Genomic DNA, 17,780 nt, shown 5'->3' on the forward strand with positions numbered 1-17,780 from the left:
CACATGACTGGGGGCAGCTGGGAAACTGAAAATATGTCTAGCCCCATGTTAGATTTCAAAATTTAAATATAAAAAAAACACTGTTTGCTCTTTTGAGAAATGGATTTCAGTGCAGAATTCAGCTGGAGCAGCACTATTAACGGATGCCTTTGAAAATAATTTTTTTCCCATGACACTATCCCTTTTAGACTAAAATGTAAGGGTTTTGTTCATCTTGCAAGTAGTCACATAGGACAGAGAACGATTTATCTGGCAGCCTAGCCAAATGAGCAGATCTCTACATGTATGACCAGCTTGATATGATCCTGCAAGGAAGTTAGGGGATTACCGCCAGCATTCAGTACTTTCAGGTCAATTTTTTGCTGAAGGAAGACTGGTATCAGTCAGAGAGGACTCATTCAGGCTTATGACTGTTCATGTACCACCAGGTGTCATAAAGGCACCAAGCCGTAATAAATAAACATAGGAGAAGTGCAAACAGAAGCTTACCAAAGAATTTTGTTTTATGAGAACAAAGTCCAATTAAAATATTTTAGTGTCGTACGGTGAAATCTCTTTAAAGATGTTTCGCTCTAACCCAACATGGGGGAAATGAAAAGTTCCTATGACACAATCACAAAGACATTCACAAAAGTGGCTATGGACTACATAGCCAGAGAGAGGGGGGTGGAAGAGGGCTACTAACTTTAATGGGGAAGGCACTACATTACTAAGGGGGAAGGCAGTTCATTCCTATGGTAGCCATTGCTACAAAATGGCTTCAGTTTAGAATAGGTTATATGGATGTATTTACAAGTTCCGCCCTTCAAATTCCTAAAACTATAGCTGGCTCTTGAACCTTTTAAACGTGCATCCAGTCGTGGTAAGAATGGTTGACATAACTTGATATTCTAGTAGGACGACACATGGAAAAGCTGAAATCAGCAAGTTAAACATCCTGTCCTTACATGGAGACAGGAGTCGGAGAGGCCATAGGTCATGGTTTAACATACAACTGCTTTATACATGACTGTAGACAAATGATTGAAGACAAGGAAGATTTCAAAGTGTAATTGACTTAGAAATAAAAGTTGCTGAAGACCTTACAAAAGTATAAATATTTGTCTGTTTTCCCCTGTGTCACCGTCAGTGTGAGCTCAGCTCTCTGCCTGCCTCGTCTTTCCCTCCTGCTGCTCTGCAGACAAAGGCCCACACACAGCAGCCATGTCATACATTGTAAGCTAATACAGGATAGTAACAGGGGGATGGTAGGGATTGGCACAAATACACACAGCTGCCTGCTCCTCTATAGGCAGAATGACAGAGATAAGATGCTCCTGACTCCTGTTCCTATGTCTGTCTGTCTACATCCTTATCAACACTGTTTTATGGCTTTTAAATGGATATGGTCAAGTGTATAATGTCCTCTGAGTAGCAGGAGAGATGAACAATGCAAGGCAAACTGTAGCCATATCATTACAACTAGCACAGTGTGCAAAACTTCATTTTGGCCTAAAAGGCAATTTATGCCGTTCCTACAAGAGCGTGAGAACTATTATACTGCCGCACGGTAGAAAGGCTCGTGATACAAGCAAAGGTCAGGCAGAAAGGAAGGAAGGAACACATGCCCCTCCCTGGGGCCATCTTGTATGCAGTGGCTTTACAATCTGCTTTACTATTCCTGGAAGGAGGCTTTAAAGTTGAAAAGAATTACCCAAAAACCTTTCACATGATACGAAGGGGCCACATGTGTGACAACCAGTTGTAAACTGTACAGACAAAAACTTCCCTCTAGACAGAAATGATGTTTATGAGTGTTGATCAGAGAGAGAGAGAGAGAGAGAGAGATAGAGAGAATACTGACCACAGGCGGGCGGATTTTGCATATTCCGCACTTTTCAGCAATAGGCCTGATTTTAGCAATATATCCCAAGGGATCCTGAAACTCTTCCCAGGTCGGCTCGAAAACAGGGCACTCAGGGGGAGGCACAAAGTCTTCAGTCTCCATGTTCAACATGTCCCCTATCCAAACAAGCACGTACTGTAAATCCCAACAGGAGAGCAGTCGTCTCACGCAGTTATCTTGCAGTCCAACAGTTCCAACATATGGAAGAAATACAGGGGTCTCAGCATGAGCCACTAGGCCTGACACCCCCTCATCGACCCTGTGCTAGATTGTGAGATCCAGGGACTCTTCTTCCTGTTTAAACAAAGAGAAAACAAGGTTGACATCAGATCTTTAAATAGCAGGCTTCCTTTCTCTGGAGAGTCCACCTCCATCTGCCCTGGATTTATTTTCATATAGAATACCTATGCAACACTGGGTGCTCCTTCACAAAGCAGACAGGCCTCGTTTTTTTACAAGCTATGACAATTTGGCGCTTTTTAAAAAATACTGACAACATGCAGCCCCCTGTGTGTCTGCACGCATGGTCCCCACTGGGGCGCATAAGAACGTCGGTAGACTGTTCAACGAAGTTACACTTAATAAATATTTGCCATTTGGCAGTCGCTGTCTACAGTAACTGGCGATGATCACAGGGAACCATAAAAATGTCCCTTGTTTACCTCCGACTCATCCTGGTAAGACAGAAAGTTCCGAGTCCTGTGTCCTCATCACTTTTTATTGACAATACAACAAAAGGCTCGTTAGAACAGGTTACGACCGGCTTGCAAATAATTCTATTACGGGAACAGCATGCCCACGACGAGCGCAGGGTAAATACTAATTACCACGTTCGGTTGGCATGGTTTCTGCTACCTCTGTTCCTAGACTGGGTCCCTTGTCGTTTCCCACCCTTGTTTACATCACTTTGTCTGTAAAAAAAAATGACAGCCTTCCTATCTGCTTTACATTTCCACCAATAACATTGGCATGGAGTACGGCCACATAGCAACCATGAACTGGTGAAAGCCAAGTTGAGGCCCTCCAGCTGACGTAGATCAATATGTCCCAGCATCCTCTCTGGCTGACAGCTCATGTCAAGCTTGTAGTTCTAGTGACTACAGGAATCCATGCCATTGCCCATCCCTAATCTGAATTGAATATGTAACAATACAATATAGGTCATTATAACCAAATGCCTGCCTATGAAAGGATCACTGTACAGAGCCAGGTTTATGGTATATTCTGTAGCTGTAAAGCAGCTGCTTGGTTATTCCTTGTTTATCTCCAGAGCCCCCCTCCCCTCAGGATTAACCCTATAGCAGCTGCTTATAAATTGATTTATGACTGTGGGGGCACAGATGAGGGAACCTGACTGCTTGGCCTTCTCTACATGCCTGCACACACCTCCTCCTCCACCTTGTTCCCGGGCACGGACAGGCCGTTCTGACTGGGTCAATTTCCGCCTTGTTATTGTTGTTTTCCTTCTTCAGAATCGCTTCTCCCCCTCAGCCTCCGCGGCAGCCATCTTGCGTACGTATTACTCGTCTCCTTCCGCGCCCCCTCCGGTGACCCCGCCCTTTGCAGGTGTTCTGGTGACCCCAGCCCTACGCAGCGAGGCTCATGGTGCAAAGGAGGGTCAACCAAGACCGGCACTGGAGAAGGGTGTGTGAAGTAATGCGGGGTATAGGGGGGAGTTCTAAGTCTTAGCGTGTTAATGAGTCCCTGCCTTTGGCGGAAGAATTTCTACACTTACCACAAGCAAGCCGGGAAAGGAGCCGGACTTGATTTTCCCGTCCAATTGCACGTTTAAAAGTTCCAAATGAGCATGCGTGGCCACACAGGAAGCAGGTAGGCGAAGGGAGGGGGAATACCTCCGAGCTGACGTAATTTCGCCTACACCCGGAAGTTTGTGCCTGCACGTTGGGAAAGAGGCTGTTTAAAGGGACACTGAAATTAAAATGGAAGGTTCTCCTTTAGTATGATGTAGAGAGGGATATTCTGAGACACTTCCCAATTGGTTTTCATTGTTTTTATTACTTGTGGTTTTTTTTTAGTTATTTAGCTTTTTATTCAGCAGCTCTCCAGTTTGCAATTTCAGCTATCTGGTTGCTAGAGCCAAATTCCCCTAGCAACCATGCACTGTTTTCAATAAGATACTGGAATATGAATAGGAGAGGAGCTGAATAGAAAGATCAGGAGTATCCAGGCCTGGATTTGTAGAAAGCCCGGGTCTAAAGTGGCAGGATATTATGGGGTGGCTTGCTGCCTAACCACACCCACATTGGTTCAAAAACACTGGGGATGCACAGAAGATTTTTAAATTTCCCGTACGCCAATCCCCATTGCTCCGGTCCTGATGATGACATTTGAGCGAATAAAATGGAGGGGACGGGAAGCGGGCCTAGGGGCTAGGTAAATATTGCCCTGGGAGTATCAAGTAGCAAAAGCAATACATTTGTACCCGTACATAGCATTTGTTTTTTAGAAGGGAGTCCACAACGCCCATTTGAATGCTGCAAAGAGTCAGAAGAAAAAAGCAAATAACTATAAAACCATAAAAAAATAAATAATGAATACCAATTGAAAAGTTGCTTAGCATTGGCCATTCTCTAACATACATAAGTTGTCTTAAAGGTGAACCGCCCCTTTATAGTTATAATTGCGCATAGAGGAAGGGTGGGATCAAGTTTTATATGTCACCCCTCAGCCTAAATGGTATTTTTGTGAAGGGGAAAATCAGATTATCCTATTAAGGACTTTGTAAACCTTAAAGGGATAATGTCATGGGAAAAAATGTTCATTAAAAAAAAAGTATTCATGTCAATCAAAGTGTCCGTGTCAATCAAATATTGTCTGCCCTGTACATTAGGTCCCCCATTCTGGTGTACAAACAAGATTCTGAGATGATACAAGACTTGCCTTAATAACAGTGTCCACAAAATGGCTCCTGCCTGCTTGCTATAATTATGAGTTCCCAGACTGATGGAAACAACATTCAAATAATTTATACAATGAAATTAAAGTTAATTTTGCTTGACTAACATTATAAAATAGGATTTGGACTTTAAGTTCTATATGGTAAGAGACATGGTGGGAAGGAGGTCCCTGCCCCATAGAGCTTACAGTCATGACAGTTTCTGCACACATTGGGCAGTTGTGGGTTATATTCATGTTAGGAGAAAGTGCCCAATGTGACATTGCCCTCAACAGATATGACTACACCAGGGCCCACTTCCCATGGGACCATTCAGGTTATCACTCTGTGTTGTAAACTACTTTTTAGGTACAGTGTAGCAGGTACTGGTGTGGGGGTCCTGTTGCACCATGGATCTATAATTATGTTGCTGTCCAGATGAAGGTTGCAAATATACCTGCATTTCACATGCACAGAGACTTCTTAGGGCAGGGGCACATTCGGGGAGATTTAGTCGCCTGGCGACTAATCGCCTCTTCTGCGGGGCAACAATCTCCCCGAACTGCCTTCCACCTGCTATAATGAGAAAATACCAGTGCCAATGCACTCGCGGCACTTCGATTTCCAAAGTTGCCTCACAAGGAAACATCGGGCGACTTCGGAAATTGAAGCGCCGTGAGTCCCCAGCGGGTTAGGCTCGGTGGTCAAGTTCAAGACTGTCCACGGCCGGTTCTGGGCCGCGGCCCGGTGGTTGGAGATCCCTGTATTAGGAGGTGATCATATCTAGAGCCCTAATGCAGTCCATGCCTGGTGGGATTTTTGAACATGCTTGATAGGTATCTAGTCAGCCGTCAACCAGATACTGGTCTTCATTTTGGCTCCTATGGTGGATCAGCTGCCAGGTCAAATACTACAGATTACATATAACCCCAGTTAAGTAGGGGATTCTGTAGAAACAATAAGGGTCTCGGTGAGTGGTCCCTTAAAAAGCAGCATTAGCTTTGACCTGGCCTTTAGTTGGCCAGCTGTGCTGTAGGATAAAGATTTGTCCTGTCCAGAACTGGGTTATAAGACCACGTGCATGTACAGTGGTTTCACATCAAATGAAGATCATGAGCTTGAATATAAAGGTGGTCCTACCCGGTCCTTCAAAAATGAAAAAAAACTTCCTGTTGTAGATAGAAGCCTTTGCCATGGAATGGTCTGGACACACTAAGAATAGGAAAGTAAACCCAGGAAAAGTAAACAAACATTGCCGTGGGTTGCTAATGTACACAATTGTGTGTAGCTACCATTGTCAACAGAAGTGTTTGTCACCATTCTGCAAAGTTACCTTTCCTACCTATGTGGGAGCATGCTCAAATGGCCATCTAGGGGTGCCTGCACGTGATGTCCCTATCATAGGAGGACACCCGATATGGAGGGTGTCATGGTTACGGTAGGTGACTTTAGGTGTGGCTATCAGGGGTCACTAAGAGTTCATCATAGTCTCCTGACTCAGGTGTGTAATTCTGCTGCTCCTGTTCCACCAAGGCACAAATCAACATCTCCTTAGATTTGTCCGCTGCATTAATCCCGTTTTGCTCACAGAGTTTGATGAGCATCTCCTTGGTTTCCCTTTTGTAAAATGCTGCCACCTTGCAACTCTCTACCAAAACAAAAGATAGAAAAGAAAAACAAGAAGGGAAGGGAAACAGTTTGCTCTTAATAAAAAAATAGTATGCACTGAGTTTGTCCTTGAAGACTGTCACGACCACTCTTAAACTTCACACTGGCTTTGAGAGAAACCAGGTACTCTAGTAGTGAAGTGGTTAATGTATTTGAAACCAGGCCTGGACTGGGAGTCAAAATAGGCCCTGTCATTCCAAGTACACAGAGGCCCAGACAGCCTCCTACCAGCCCAAACAGACCCCTACCAGCCCACTATATGGTAACTTTCTATGGAGCCATACAGAACCCACAGATTGCCAGTCTGGGTCTGTTTGAAACACACACTTCCTACCAGTACTCGAATGGTTAACACTCACACACAGCATCAACTTCCAACTGCAATTGGACCAATTAAATCCAATTCTTAGTCAGAAGAGCTGACAATTTATCTGCACACTCCCCCTTCCTCATGAATACAAGGGGGTATGGCCTAGCAGGGCACAGATTTAGTTATTTTTATGACCTCTTGTGAGTAGGAACCGGGCCAAGAATATAATGACCATAACTTCTTATAAGGACATAGGAGAGAGATGATATTATATTAATCGGCATTCCAAAGATGCTAAACATCAATACTGTGTGACCTGCCTCTGCCCAGATATTCACATAGTCATGTTTGGACTCATTTGAAAGCTCATAACCATTACCAGTTTTTTATACTGTTGGTAAAACAGGGTTTGTGAGGAGAAATATGTTTGTGTACATGTTATGTGTGACCTCCATTTCACCTGTGAGGGACCTTGCTGTGAACCCATCCTTGGACTTTCCCCCTCGACATGGAATGGCTGTTATCAGCCCGGGCTTAGAGAAGGACATCACAGGCTGTGACACCTTTCAACATGGCTGATTCCAGACCTTAGTGAAGTGAGGCCTGTTATGTGTCTGATTTAGGTGAAGAAATGTTTTTTCATGATACTTAAGCTGTTTTATTAACGATTACAGGCCTGAATCATGACAGAGGGCACCAAGTTTTGAAAAGAGACATGGGAAGGAGATTGTATAGAAGAGTGTAGAGGGGGTTGTATGGAGAGTGGACAGAGTTGCTGCACTCACTAGTTCCTCTGACAAAGGAAGAGCGACGGCAGTGAGGGAGAGTGGGTGTGGCTCGCGGTGGGTTCCACAGAACAGGCAACAACAAGAGTGGGGTATTGAACAGCAAGCAAGGCAGCTAGACAGGTGGGGATGGGAGAATCCATTTAGGTTTCCCTGACAGCAAATTAATAAGTCAAAGCAACAGGCGGAGGCCAGATGTGCAAACTATCTACTGTTCCTGCATGTGAGGGGCTGTTTACCTTATTGTACCTGGTGCAGTTATAAGAGTTGCAGCTACTGGGTTATGCAATTAAAACTACTGTGGAGTTGTTTATTTTACCTTTAGTCTAGGGTAACACTAGGCATATTCAACAGCACTAACAGCTTTAGGGTCCCATGAGGGCTGCAGTTTTCCTGCTCATAAACAACTTGCCTATTAAGAGACCCTCGGTCTGAGCGGTCACTCAGATCCACAGAACTGTCACTAGGGGGCTCAATAGTGAGCAAGGGAAGGTGCGCCCCCCGCATGCAAAAGTCTCGACACTCCATGCAGGGCGTGCTCCGACGGCTGCCATTCTCCCTGCTGTCTTCCCTGGAGGAGGACGTGGCCCAGTACTCCTGCCTGGAGCTGGTTCCCTAAGGGGTGTCCTGGTCAGAGCTGGGTGGCAGGTCCAAAGAAATAGGGGACACAGGGACACCCTCGTCCATGTAAAGTGTAACATCACTAAAGGAAGTAGCTGTGCTGTCTCCATGCTGATCCCTGCTTTCCCCTTTCTCCAGGCAGCCTTTGTCATCCCGGGGGTCTGAGCAGTGCATTGAGCGGCAGCTTAAGGCGTCATCTATGGATTCAGCGAGACACTTCACCTGGCAGAAAGAGCAGAGGAGGCATTAACTGACAGCACATCAGTAAGACACCTATTCTGCACATATATATATCACCGGTGGGAGATGTCATGCTGCTTACCTCTGTACAGACACAGACATGGGGGTAGATTTATCAAAAAGTGACGTTAGAGATCGCCACAGTCCGCTAGAGTGAAATTCAGCCACTTTTGAAGGCATTTTGAAAGGCATATTTATCAAAGGATGAACTTTCACTCACTGATAAATACTCTTTTAAAAATTCCATAGAAATGAATGGAGAGTGGCGGAATTTCACTCTAGAGGACTGCGGCAATTTCTAAAGCTGGCCATACACGGGCCATAAAAAGCTACCGACAGACTGAGTCGGCAGCTTATTGGCCTGTGTATGGGGCCCTCCGACGGGCTTCCCTGATCGATATCTGGTCGAGAGTCCCAGGGCCCATGATCATATCAGCCCGATATCGCCCACTTTAAGGTGGGAATATTGGGAAAGAACCACTCGTTTGTCGAAATTGCCAAACAAGCGATCTCCACGTGTACGGCCACCTTAAGCTGGCCACAGACGCAAAGATCCGATCGTACGAATCAACGATCGGACTTTACCATCTCCCGACCCACCACTAACCATTCAGATCAAAGTCTTACCATTCAGATCAAATAAAGTAGTTAAAGAAAAGATCAGCCAATGTTCTGCCCCTGACAGTAATCGTACGATAGTTATGTCTGACAAAGCTGGAAACAGTCTCCCACTAAATACACGCAGAGATATTATCGGCAGCCGACAGAAATTTTCAAACCGGTCCGATCGACAAAACGACCGATCTCTACCGGTCGAAAAATGTCGGGACTTTCCACACGGTCCAAAAATCGTACGAATCCTCGATTCGTACGATCGGATCTTTGCGTCTATATCTTAGTCCCTCTGTTCATTGATCCTTTTGGGCTAAGAGTCAGACCTTTTGTCCGTTCAAAAGCCACCTATTGTTTGCTATGTGATTTGCCCAAAAACACATCCTTTTCATTTGATTCTTACCTAAAAACTGAACATAGGTATTTAATGTTTTTAGCAAGGAAGAAACGTGGCAGACAAAATGCCCATGGCACAAGAGGTGGTTTTTGAAGTTTTCATGCCCATGGCATGTGGCAAACAGGATACTGTGCCGCAAAACACTCAAAATGCAGCTCTCCAGTTTGCAGTTTCAGCAATTTGGATGCTAGGGTGCAAGTTACCCAGGCAACCATGCATTGATTTGAATAAGAGACTGGAATATGAATAGGAGATGGTCTGAATAGAAAAATGAGTAATACAAAGCAGCAATAACAATACATTCTTACAGAGCATATAAACCTCAATTAAATCTCTCTATGTGCTATTGTTTGTAGGGTTCAAAATCTTGTAGTGACTGGCGTAACTAGACGTTACTGGGCCCCACAGCAGATGCATTTTAGGGCCCCCAACATATCCAGAGCTTGTCCTGTTTTACCAATATGTGTTGACATTTCTTATTAATTAGAGCCTCATGGGGGCCCCTATACCTCATGGGCCCCCCTGCAGTCGCAGGGTCTGCTTCCTCTGTAGTTACGCCCCCGGCTGCAAAGCAAATACAGATATGGGATCTGTTATCCAGAATGCCCTCAATGGATGGGGGTGGTTAGGGTGGCAGCAGGCCAAGAAGGATAAATGGAGATAGGATAAATGGAAGGTGAACAAAAGTAATGAGATGGAGAGCCGCACAAAGAGGGGTAGATAAAGCAGAACTGGCATGGAATGTGCTGGGAAGATAGGCTCCAACAGGGTGTAGATCATGTGTAAGCATAGAGAAGATAAGAATGACAATGTGACCAAGTTCAAGCGAGAGAATGGCTTTGTGCAGCAGAAAAATACATATAGACAAATATTGTGCAGCAGAAGAATTGGCTTTGTGCAGCAGAAAAATACATATAGACAAATAATGTGCAGCAGAAGAATTCAGCAATGAGTGTATCCAGTAGAGAGGGCAGACAGACAGGGCACTTCTTCAGCTGGAGGTTTCCTATGGACAATCCTAAAGCTCTCCGTCTATCTTTGACCTAAATGGCAGCACTGTATAATACAGATGAATATTCTGTAAAATATTCTGTAAAATAAATCCTTATGTGTTGCTTAGTAATGTCAAATGACCAACTTGAGTCTTCTAAGAAATGATGTGCACTACTTGCTGTGCCCCTGCCAAGGGTAGAAATACAACGGACTCCCGAAAAATCTAGGAAGTTTGCACTTGTTTTATACGGCACAAACCTGTGACTTGTGTAATCTATATCTATAGGATAAACCTCATTTGGGCTAACATTTACCTCTGTATTGTGGTGTTCATTTTTATGATTAATCAGCTTATAAAGGTGGTGGTTCATCTTCAAGTTAACTTTAAAGGCTTCCATACACGGGCAGATATAACCTGCTGATTAAGTTGACAGTTTATTACCCAGTGTATGGGGTCCCTCCGACAGGCTTCCCCGATCAATATCTGGTCAAAGTTGGCCAGATGTGGATCGGCCGGGCTAAAAAATCCCGTCAGATAGTGAACTGCATAGGTTTGTTGATGCGGTTCTGAAACCGACCGCCCGTTTTCTCCTCGTTATGAGCCTATCGTGGGCCCAAGGGCCTTCTTATTCTGACTCTTTCCAGCTTTCTTATGACTTCTTTCCATCTAAAAATGTGTAAATCTACAAAGGTATTATTGCCATTTTTTATTACTCAGCTTTCTATTCAGGCCTCTCCTATTCATATTCCAGTCTTTTATTCAAATCAATGCATGGTTGCTAGATATTACACTCTACTTATATTTTTAATATTTTAAAGTATGATGAATGTACCTACCTGGAACTTTTAATTCAGGAAGCACTTTGTGGGTAGGCAACTTCTTATATCTTATACTGTGTTCACCGACAAAAAAAACCTATTCTGTGCAACCACCGGGGGACGTCACAATACGGGTGCATATAATACATGTACATTGTGATATCGTTTTTTTATACTGATCACAAATAATTGGTGATTGCTGGTTATAACTCATTCTTAGTTATCCATCTGCTTGATGGTGGGGAGTTCGTTTCTAAATTGCTCATCAGCGCAGCATATAATGCATGTTCTACTTTATTTTAGTTCAGGAAAAAAAAACCCTTTCAGAGAGAGCAGCACGGTCCCCGTGAACAATGAAATCTTTGTTGTACAGAGGCTATTGTGTCACAGATTCATTCAGTATTCTATAAGAAATAGCACACAGCCCACACTTGGTTATGAAGCACATACGTCTAGCGAGGTAGGGAGAATTCAATTGTGTTAATCCTGTCAACACAAAGCCAATCAATAATTTGGGGGTGTACAGATTTAATTACCACCAAGGCATTAAGGGAAAAAACATATCCCATCATAATCCCTAATGAGACTCTCTGGGACAGATGGAAGACTCTCATTGCCACCCCCAGGAGAAGCATTACATTCAGATGGGCTGATTACACTAATAGGACACTACTGAATAACTAGCCTTAATGCACTGGCATGTATTGGTTCCATAATCCGGAAACCCATTACCCAGAAAGCTCAGTTTTATCTGGAATGACATCTCCCATAGCTCTATTTTAATGAAATAATTCCAATTTTTAAATATTATTTCCTTGTTCCCTATAACATTAAAACAGTACCTTGTATTTGATTCTAACTAAAGATATAATTCATCTTAATTTAATTAAAAAGTATATAAATATATATAAAATTTAGTAGGACATTCTATAACATACTAAACGTTAACTTTATAGTGAACCACCCCTTTAAAAAGAAAAACCACAATGTATAAAGCATTGACTGGTTAGTAAAGGATACAGGCATAGGTTATATTAAAGGGGTAACAGCATGAAAGTAGACATTGAAAGTGAGACAATTGGTTATCAGTTTTTATTTATTATAAAACAGGCTTTGGCAGAGAGGGTCAACTTCTACATGATTATCACACTACCTCCTCTTGTGCGAGTGCACTGTTCACTAACCTTGCCATGTTATGTGGTCCATTCCTCTGTTTCTTTCAAGCCCATGAAGTTAGTCAAAGACCTCAACGAAGTAGCCAAAACCTGCAGAATTTCTTGGGTATAACTTTTTTTTTTTTTAAATAGGTTAGGTCCATGGTTATAACTTTTGCAAGAAGAGGCCTCCATATGTTGGTGCATTGATACAAGAAAGAGAGGTGTGTATGTATGTGTGTATATATATATATATATATATATATATATATATATATATATATATATATATATATATATATATATATATATATATATATATATATATATATATACAGTATATATAAATATAAATATGTATATACACACAGTAAGATTCTAAGATGCTACTGAATATGATAAACTGCTGGGTTAAGTATTCATTATGGTAGTATTGCTTTCCTTTAACAGGGCACCTATATTTATATACATTTTTTTTATTTTTTATTTGAATTAGGTAAATGCAACAAAGCATGACAAATCAAAATCCTCAACGGTATAATTAAGGTAAGGTGTACATGAAACCTTTAATATTGAATGTTGTATAATTGTAAGTAACAATGTAGTACGATGGATAATATGTGGCTAATGCAAATACATTTTGATCAGTTATAACTTAGTTGAGGTTGACTTGCAAAGGCTAGAATAGATTGTATGAAACTAAGGAGAATAGAGAATCTTGTCCAGCTGTTCTTTATCAGTTTCAGATATAGTTCTTATAAATATTTTCCATTTAATCCAGAATTTTGAGCCTTCTGTATTTGCCTAAATCTCTTGTGGCGGGTACTGACCAATACAGGAGGTATAGCTTACATTCTAATAAGGCGAAAGGGGTACGAGACATAAGGTGTGGGGATGCATAAGCACAGTTGTTTATACACTGTATGTAATAATTAGTCCCACTGAGCCATTTAATTGTACAACTTTGACAGAGCCAATCGCAGTATAAAAATATCACTTTACCAGTCATTCTGTTGCAGTGGTTGTTGGATTTTTTTTCCTGTTTCAGCCTTCCCCCCTTTGAGGTACAACATTTTTTCAGGGTCCCCTCATCTCATACAGGTAGATATAAAGAACATCTTAGACACAACAATAAATATCTAGGAGTGCAAATAAGCTCTTACCCCAACTCTTTCCCAAGCTGACCTTCAATGCTGGCAGGTGTATCCAAATCTTACCATAAATGTATTAAATGGTCTAAAAGTCTAATGTTATACCCCCCCCATTACAGTGTTGGACACTTTCCTTGTACTTTAGGTACACAACAGAATCTGAATGTACAAGGCCTCATGCTGTAACTAGAAGGTACTAGGCCCTTAGAGCAAAATCATTTAAGGACCCACCTTAACTATAGGCTATGGCATGTTTCATAAACCTATAAAAATAAACAGTCTGTGTCCTGCAGGGCTGAGGGCTCCTATACCTCAGTGGTCTCCCAGCAGTCATGGGATCTTCTCCCCCATAGTTAAATCCATGGGCTTTGGAATTTCTTTACAATGTATATAATATATCTTAGTACAGGTATGGGACCTGTTATCCAGAATGCTCGGGACCTGGAGTTTTCCGGATAATGTATATTTCCGTAATTTGGATCTTAATATCTTCCGTCTACTAGAAAATCATGTAAAATGAAATAAACCCAATAGACTGGTTTTGCTTCCAATAAGGATTAATGATATCTTAGTTTGGATTACGTACAATGTACTGTTTTATTATTACAGAGAAAAAGGAAATCATTTTTAAAAATTTGGATTATTTGGATAAAATGGAGTCTATGGGAGATGGCCATTCCATAATTCGGAGCTTTCTGTTTAATGGGTTTCCGGATAATGGATCCTATACCTGTACTACCATACAATTGTTTGGAGTTTGCTAAAGGTGCTTGCCCTGTAAATGCTGAGTAGGAGAAACAGGTTGGGGAGGAGAAACACGAGATGAAAAGAAAAAAACTCCCAAGGGGGCCATTCCAGACAATAATATATATTGCAGAATTATTTTCTCTCCAAAGTGTCTTAAAAAAAAGTTTTGCTTTAATTGGTTATTTCTGCACCTCCCATTATGTTTTAATAAATGCTATGTGCTACTTGTACTATTGTGTCTGAACTTTTCGGAATACACAATTATTCTGTCTCTCTGGATTAGCGATGCACTGAATCCAGGATTTGGTTTAGTATTCGGCCAGAATTCGGGCTTTTTCAGCAGGATTCGGCCGAATGCTTCTGCCTGGCCGAACCAAATCCTTAAAATCATGTGACTTTTCATCAGAAAACAAGGAAGTAAAATATTCTCTCTCTTTTTTCCCTCCCCATCACTGATTTTCATATGAAATCCTAAATAGTGGATAGTAAAATACAAGGATATTATAAGTCACCAAGAAGTTCTATGACCACATAAAAGCACAGGGACTAAGGACAAGTGCTTTTATACAGGTGATAGAAGTCACCTTGAAATGCCAATATCCTCATATTTTTCAACAGGGGGGTACTTATTTATTACAATACACAAGTTTCAGTGACTGATGACATCACCAAGCTCCATTTCTAAGGATAAAATTTATAGAGAACTCATGACTTGTGTATTATACAGGTATGGGATCAGTTATCTGTAAACCTGTTATAAAGAAAGCTGCGAAATATAGGAAGGCCGTCTCCCATAGACTCAATTTTATCTAAAATCCAAATTTTTTAAATATTAGATAATTTTTCTCTGTAAAATAAGAGTACCTTGTACAGAGGGTGATTTTTGGGCTTGGGAAGGCTACTTAACCCATTCTTTGCCAGGATGCTTTGATTTTACCTCTCTGCTTATGTCCTGTAAACACAGGGCATGTCATAGAAGAAAGCGCAATTACTGTATTGTACTATATTAAGTCTATGATAGCTAACTCTCTAGAATTCAATATCTCTGGCAGGTAGGGGAATAAAAGAAGCTGTTCTAGTTTTTATAATGACCCGCTGTTCGAACCCCAGTAAAAAATAATGCCAAGACACTTCTTTGCCTCTGGATAGTGGCAAGATGGGTATGTGTAATGCTTATTCCTACTGCATAATAAGAGTGCTGCTTTGAGAACAGTGAAAACAAAGGGAAAACAAAGGGAAAACTGGGAATTTTAATTATCTGATTTGCAAGGACCAGACATGGAGTAGCTTCAGTTTCCCCTTTAAACTTCTATTATGCTCAGACAACACCCACTTAATTCCTTTGCGTATCTAAGGATACTGAGAGGTGTAGTACAACACCAGCTTGGGGCTGCAGGGTGAACACTGTAAGTAGCTAAATTAAATGCCTTCCTGCCGGCTAGAATGTAAATCACCGACGGGATGGCACTCGGAACACTTTGTTTTCCGAAGTCACCTTACATTCTAGCTGGTGGGAAGGCATTTAGGGGAGATTAGTCACCCAAAGAAGAGGCAATTAGTCGCTGGGCGACTAATCTCGCCCAGTAGCCTCGTCTGCCACCTAAGAGACAGTGTTTAATGAATAGGAGAGGTGCATTTGAAACCTGACACTCCATTTTTTCAGGATGCCCCCCTACTCTGCTGTCCCATGTACCCTCCTATTTGTATCTTTTTGCTCTCTTACTAGTTTCTCATGTGCAGGTACCACTACTCTATTCCTCTTTTTCAATTTGCCTCTCTCTCTCTCTCTTTTTATACTGCTTTCCATCCATCCTCTCTTCTATCACTTTACAGGTCCCACTGCAATGTTTTACTAGTAGTAACCTGCATTTTGGCCCCTCCCTCCATATTTCTGTGCACGGACTTCCTGTTTCTCTAACTTGTTATGCCTAAACTACTATTATTTACTGTTTCCAGTCAAGTGGGGAAAGGGGCAGAAGGGCATTAAAGCAAAGGAGTAAAGTTATAGGTAGCTGGGTGCTGCCCTGATATATATACAGTAACTCAGGAACAGTTAAATCATGGCAGCAGCCAGCAGGCACTGACTAAACTTCAGCTTTTTTTCCCTCAGAGTGCAAGTCCCGGTTCTGCCACTAGGGGATTGGCTAGCTTGCAGGAAGCTCCAAATTTCTTCCACCAGCCTAGCCAATCCAATTGAGGCTGTACCGGGACTTACATCTTGAGGGTGGAAAAAAAGAAAGTAAAGCACTTTTTTTCCTTCTCTTGATTATTTATTATCAACCAGGTTTGGGAAGGCTTAAGGCCACCATACACTGGCTGATAAAGCTGCCAATTGGCCCCTGCAGCTTATTGGTCCATGTGTGTGGCCCTCCGACAAGCTTCCCCAATCGATATCTGGCCAAAAGTATACCTGTCGCTATGATCCGTTCGTTGGGTCCTAGGGCCCACGATCAGATCATCCTGATATCGCCCAATTATTGGAAACAAAACCAGAGAGATCAGTTATCCCCAAGTATTCTGGATAACAGGTCCCATACCTGTTTATATAAATCTGGATTAATCAGTGTGCCATGTTCCTGCTAGGGCTGCTGCAACACTGCTAGGGTTGCCAACTGCCTGGTAAAAATCATGATTGATCCCAATGTTGTTAATAAAAAATAAATATATAGGAAGGCCGGTATTTTTTTTTCAGAAAAGGTGGCAACCCTAAACACTGCCCTAACCAATTATATTCCTCTGTAGGAGGCGCAGCACAACCTTTGCAAAGGAGACAGCTGGCACCAGATGTAAGACCAAGACAGCAAGCAGTTTACTAGGGTTACCATCTGCCCAGTAATTGACCGGCCTGCCCTGTAAAAATGAAGCTTGATCCCAATGTTATTAATAGGCACAATATGCATAAAAATATATGAAGGGCGGTATTTTTTTCAAGAAAAAGTGGCAACCCTACCAACAGTGGGTGTTAGCAATGGAGACCCCCACCCCAGTTCCCATTCCGGCCCAGGCAATTCCGCTCAGGGGCGAACGACAAATAAAACAGGACGCAGCGGTGTGCACACAAGTAACAGACTTTTTTTTTTCATTTCTGAAGCAATAAATATACACAATATATACATCTGGTTTCCATATATACGTCATAGGTTGTCATCCCCTCCCTCCCCAAGCCCAACACGGCTAACACAAAAAAAAAAAAAAGTAATTCAGTCCCAAATTGGGTGTAAAAACAGAACCATTAATTAAGCAAATAAAATAAAGGACAAGATACCTGTCCCACAGGAGCTACTTCCCCCAATTCCCAACCCCCCCAACGCGGCACAGGCTGGATCAACATTCCATAGGAAATATTTATAATATATAGTCTATACACACATCCAGGTCTGTACAGTAGTGTTGTGCCTTTAAATCAGCACACCACAAGCATGCTGGGAGCATACAAAATTTAAAAAAAAAAAAAAAAAAGGGCACAGAAGCCATTCATAAGAGAGATCAAAGGTGTAAACCC

General features: G+C 42.1%; 1 protein-coding gene and 1 long non-coding RNA gene across 4 annotated transcripts in view; one reads left to right on the plus strand and one right to left on the minus strand.

The window, feature by feature from the left end:
* Positions 1 to 3,427, minus strand: part of kdm5c.L (lysine demethylase 5C L homeolog) — a 30,896-nt gene extending 27,469 nt beyond the window's left edge. For both annotated transcript variants that reach the window (XM_018241063.2, XM_018241062.2), the window contains exons 1-2: positions 3,272 to 3,427; positions 1,844 to 2,179 (exon numbers count right to left, since the gene is read on the minus strand). In XM_018241063.2, coding sequence (XP_018096552.1) covers positions 1,844 to 1,996 — 153 coding nt within the window. In that variant the 5' untranslated portion in view covers positions 1,997 to 2,179; positions 3,272 to 3,427. The remainder of the gene's footprint in view (positions 1 to 1,843; positions 2,180 to 3,271) is intronic.
* Positions 3,428 to 3,576: 149 nt separating this feature from the next.
* LOC108704492 lies at positions 3,577 to 17,229 on the plus strand. Of its 2 annotated transcripts, XR_001933605.2 has the most exons (5): positions 3,577 to 3,715; positions 8,304 to 8,429; positions 12,534 to 12,604; positions 12,877 to 12,926; positions 17,021 to 17,229. It is a non-coding gene; the product is annotated as an uncharacterized LOC108704492 (long non-coding RNA). The 2 variants fall into 2 exon arrangements; XR_005963463.1 differs by lacking the exon at positions 12,534 to 12,604.
* The last annotated feature ends 551 nt before the right edge of the window (positions 17,230 to 17,780 follow it).

The sequence above is a fragment of the Xenopus laevis genome, chromosome 8L (assembly GCF_017654675.1).
Source record: "Xenopus laevis strain J_2021 chromosome 8L, Xenopus_laevis_v10.1, whole genome shotgun sequence".
NCBI lineage: Eukaryota > Metazoa > Chordata > Amphibia > Anura > Pipidae > Xenopus > Xenopus laevis.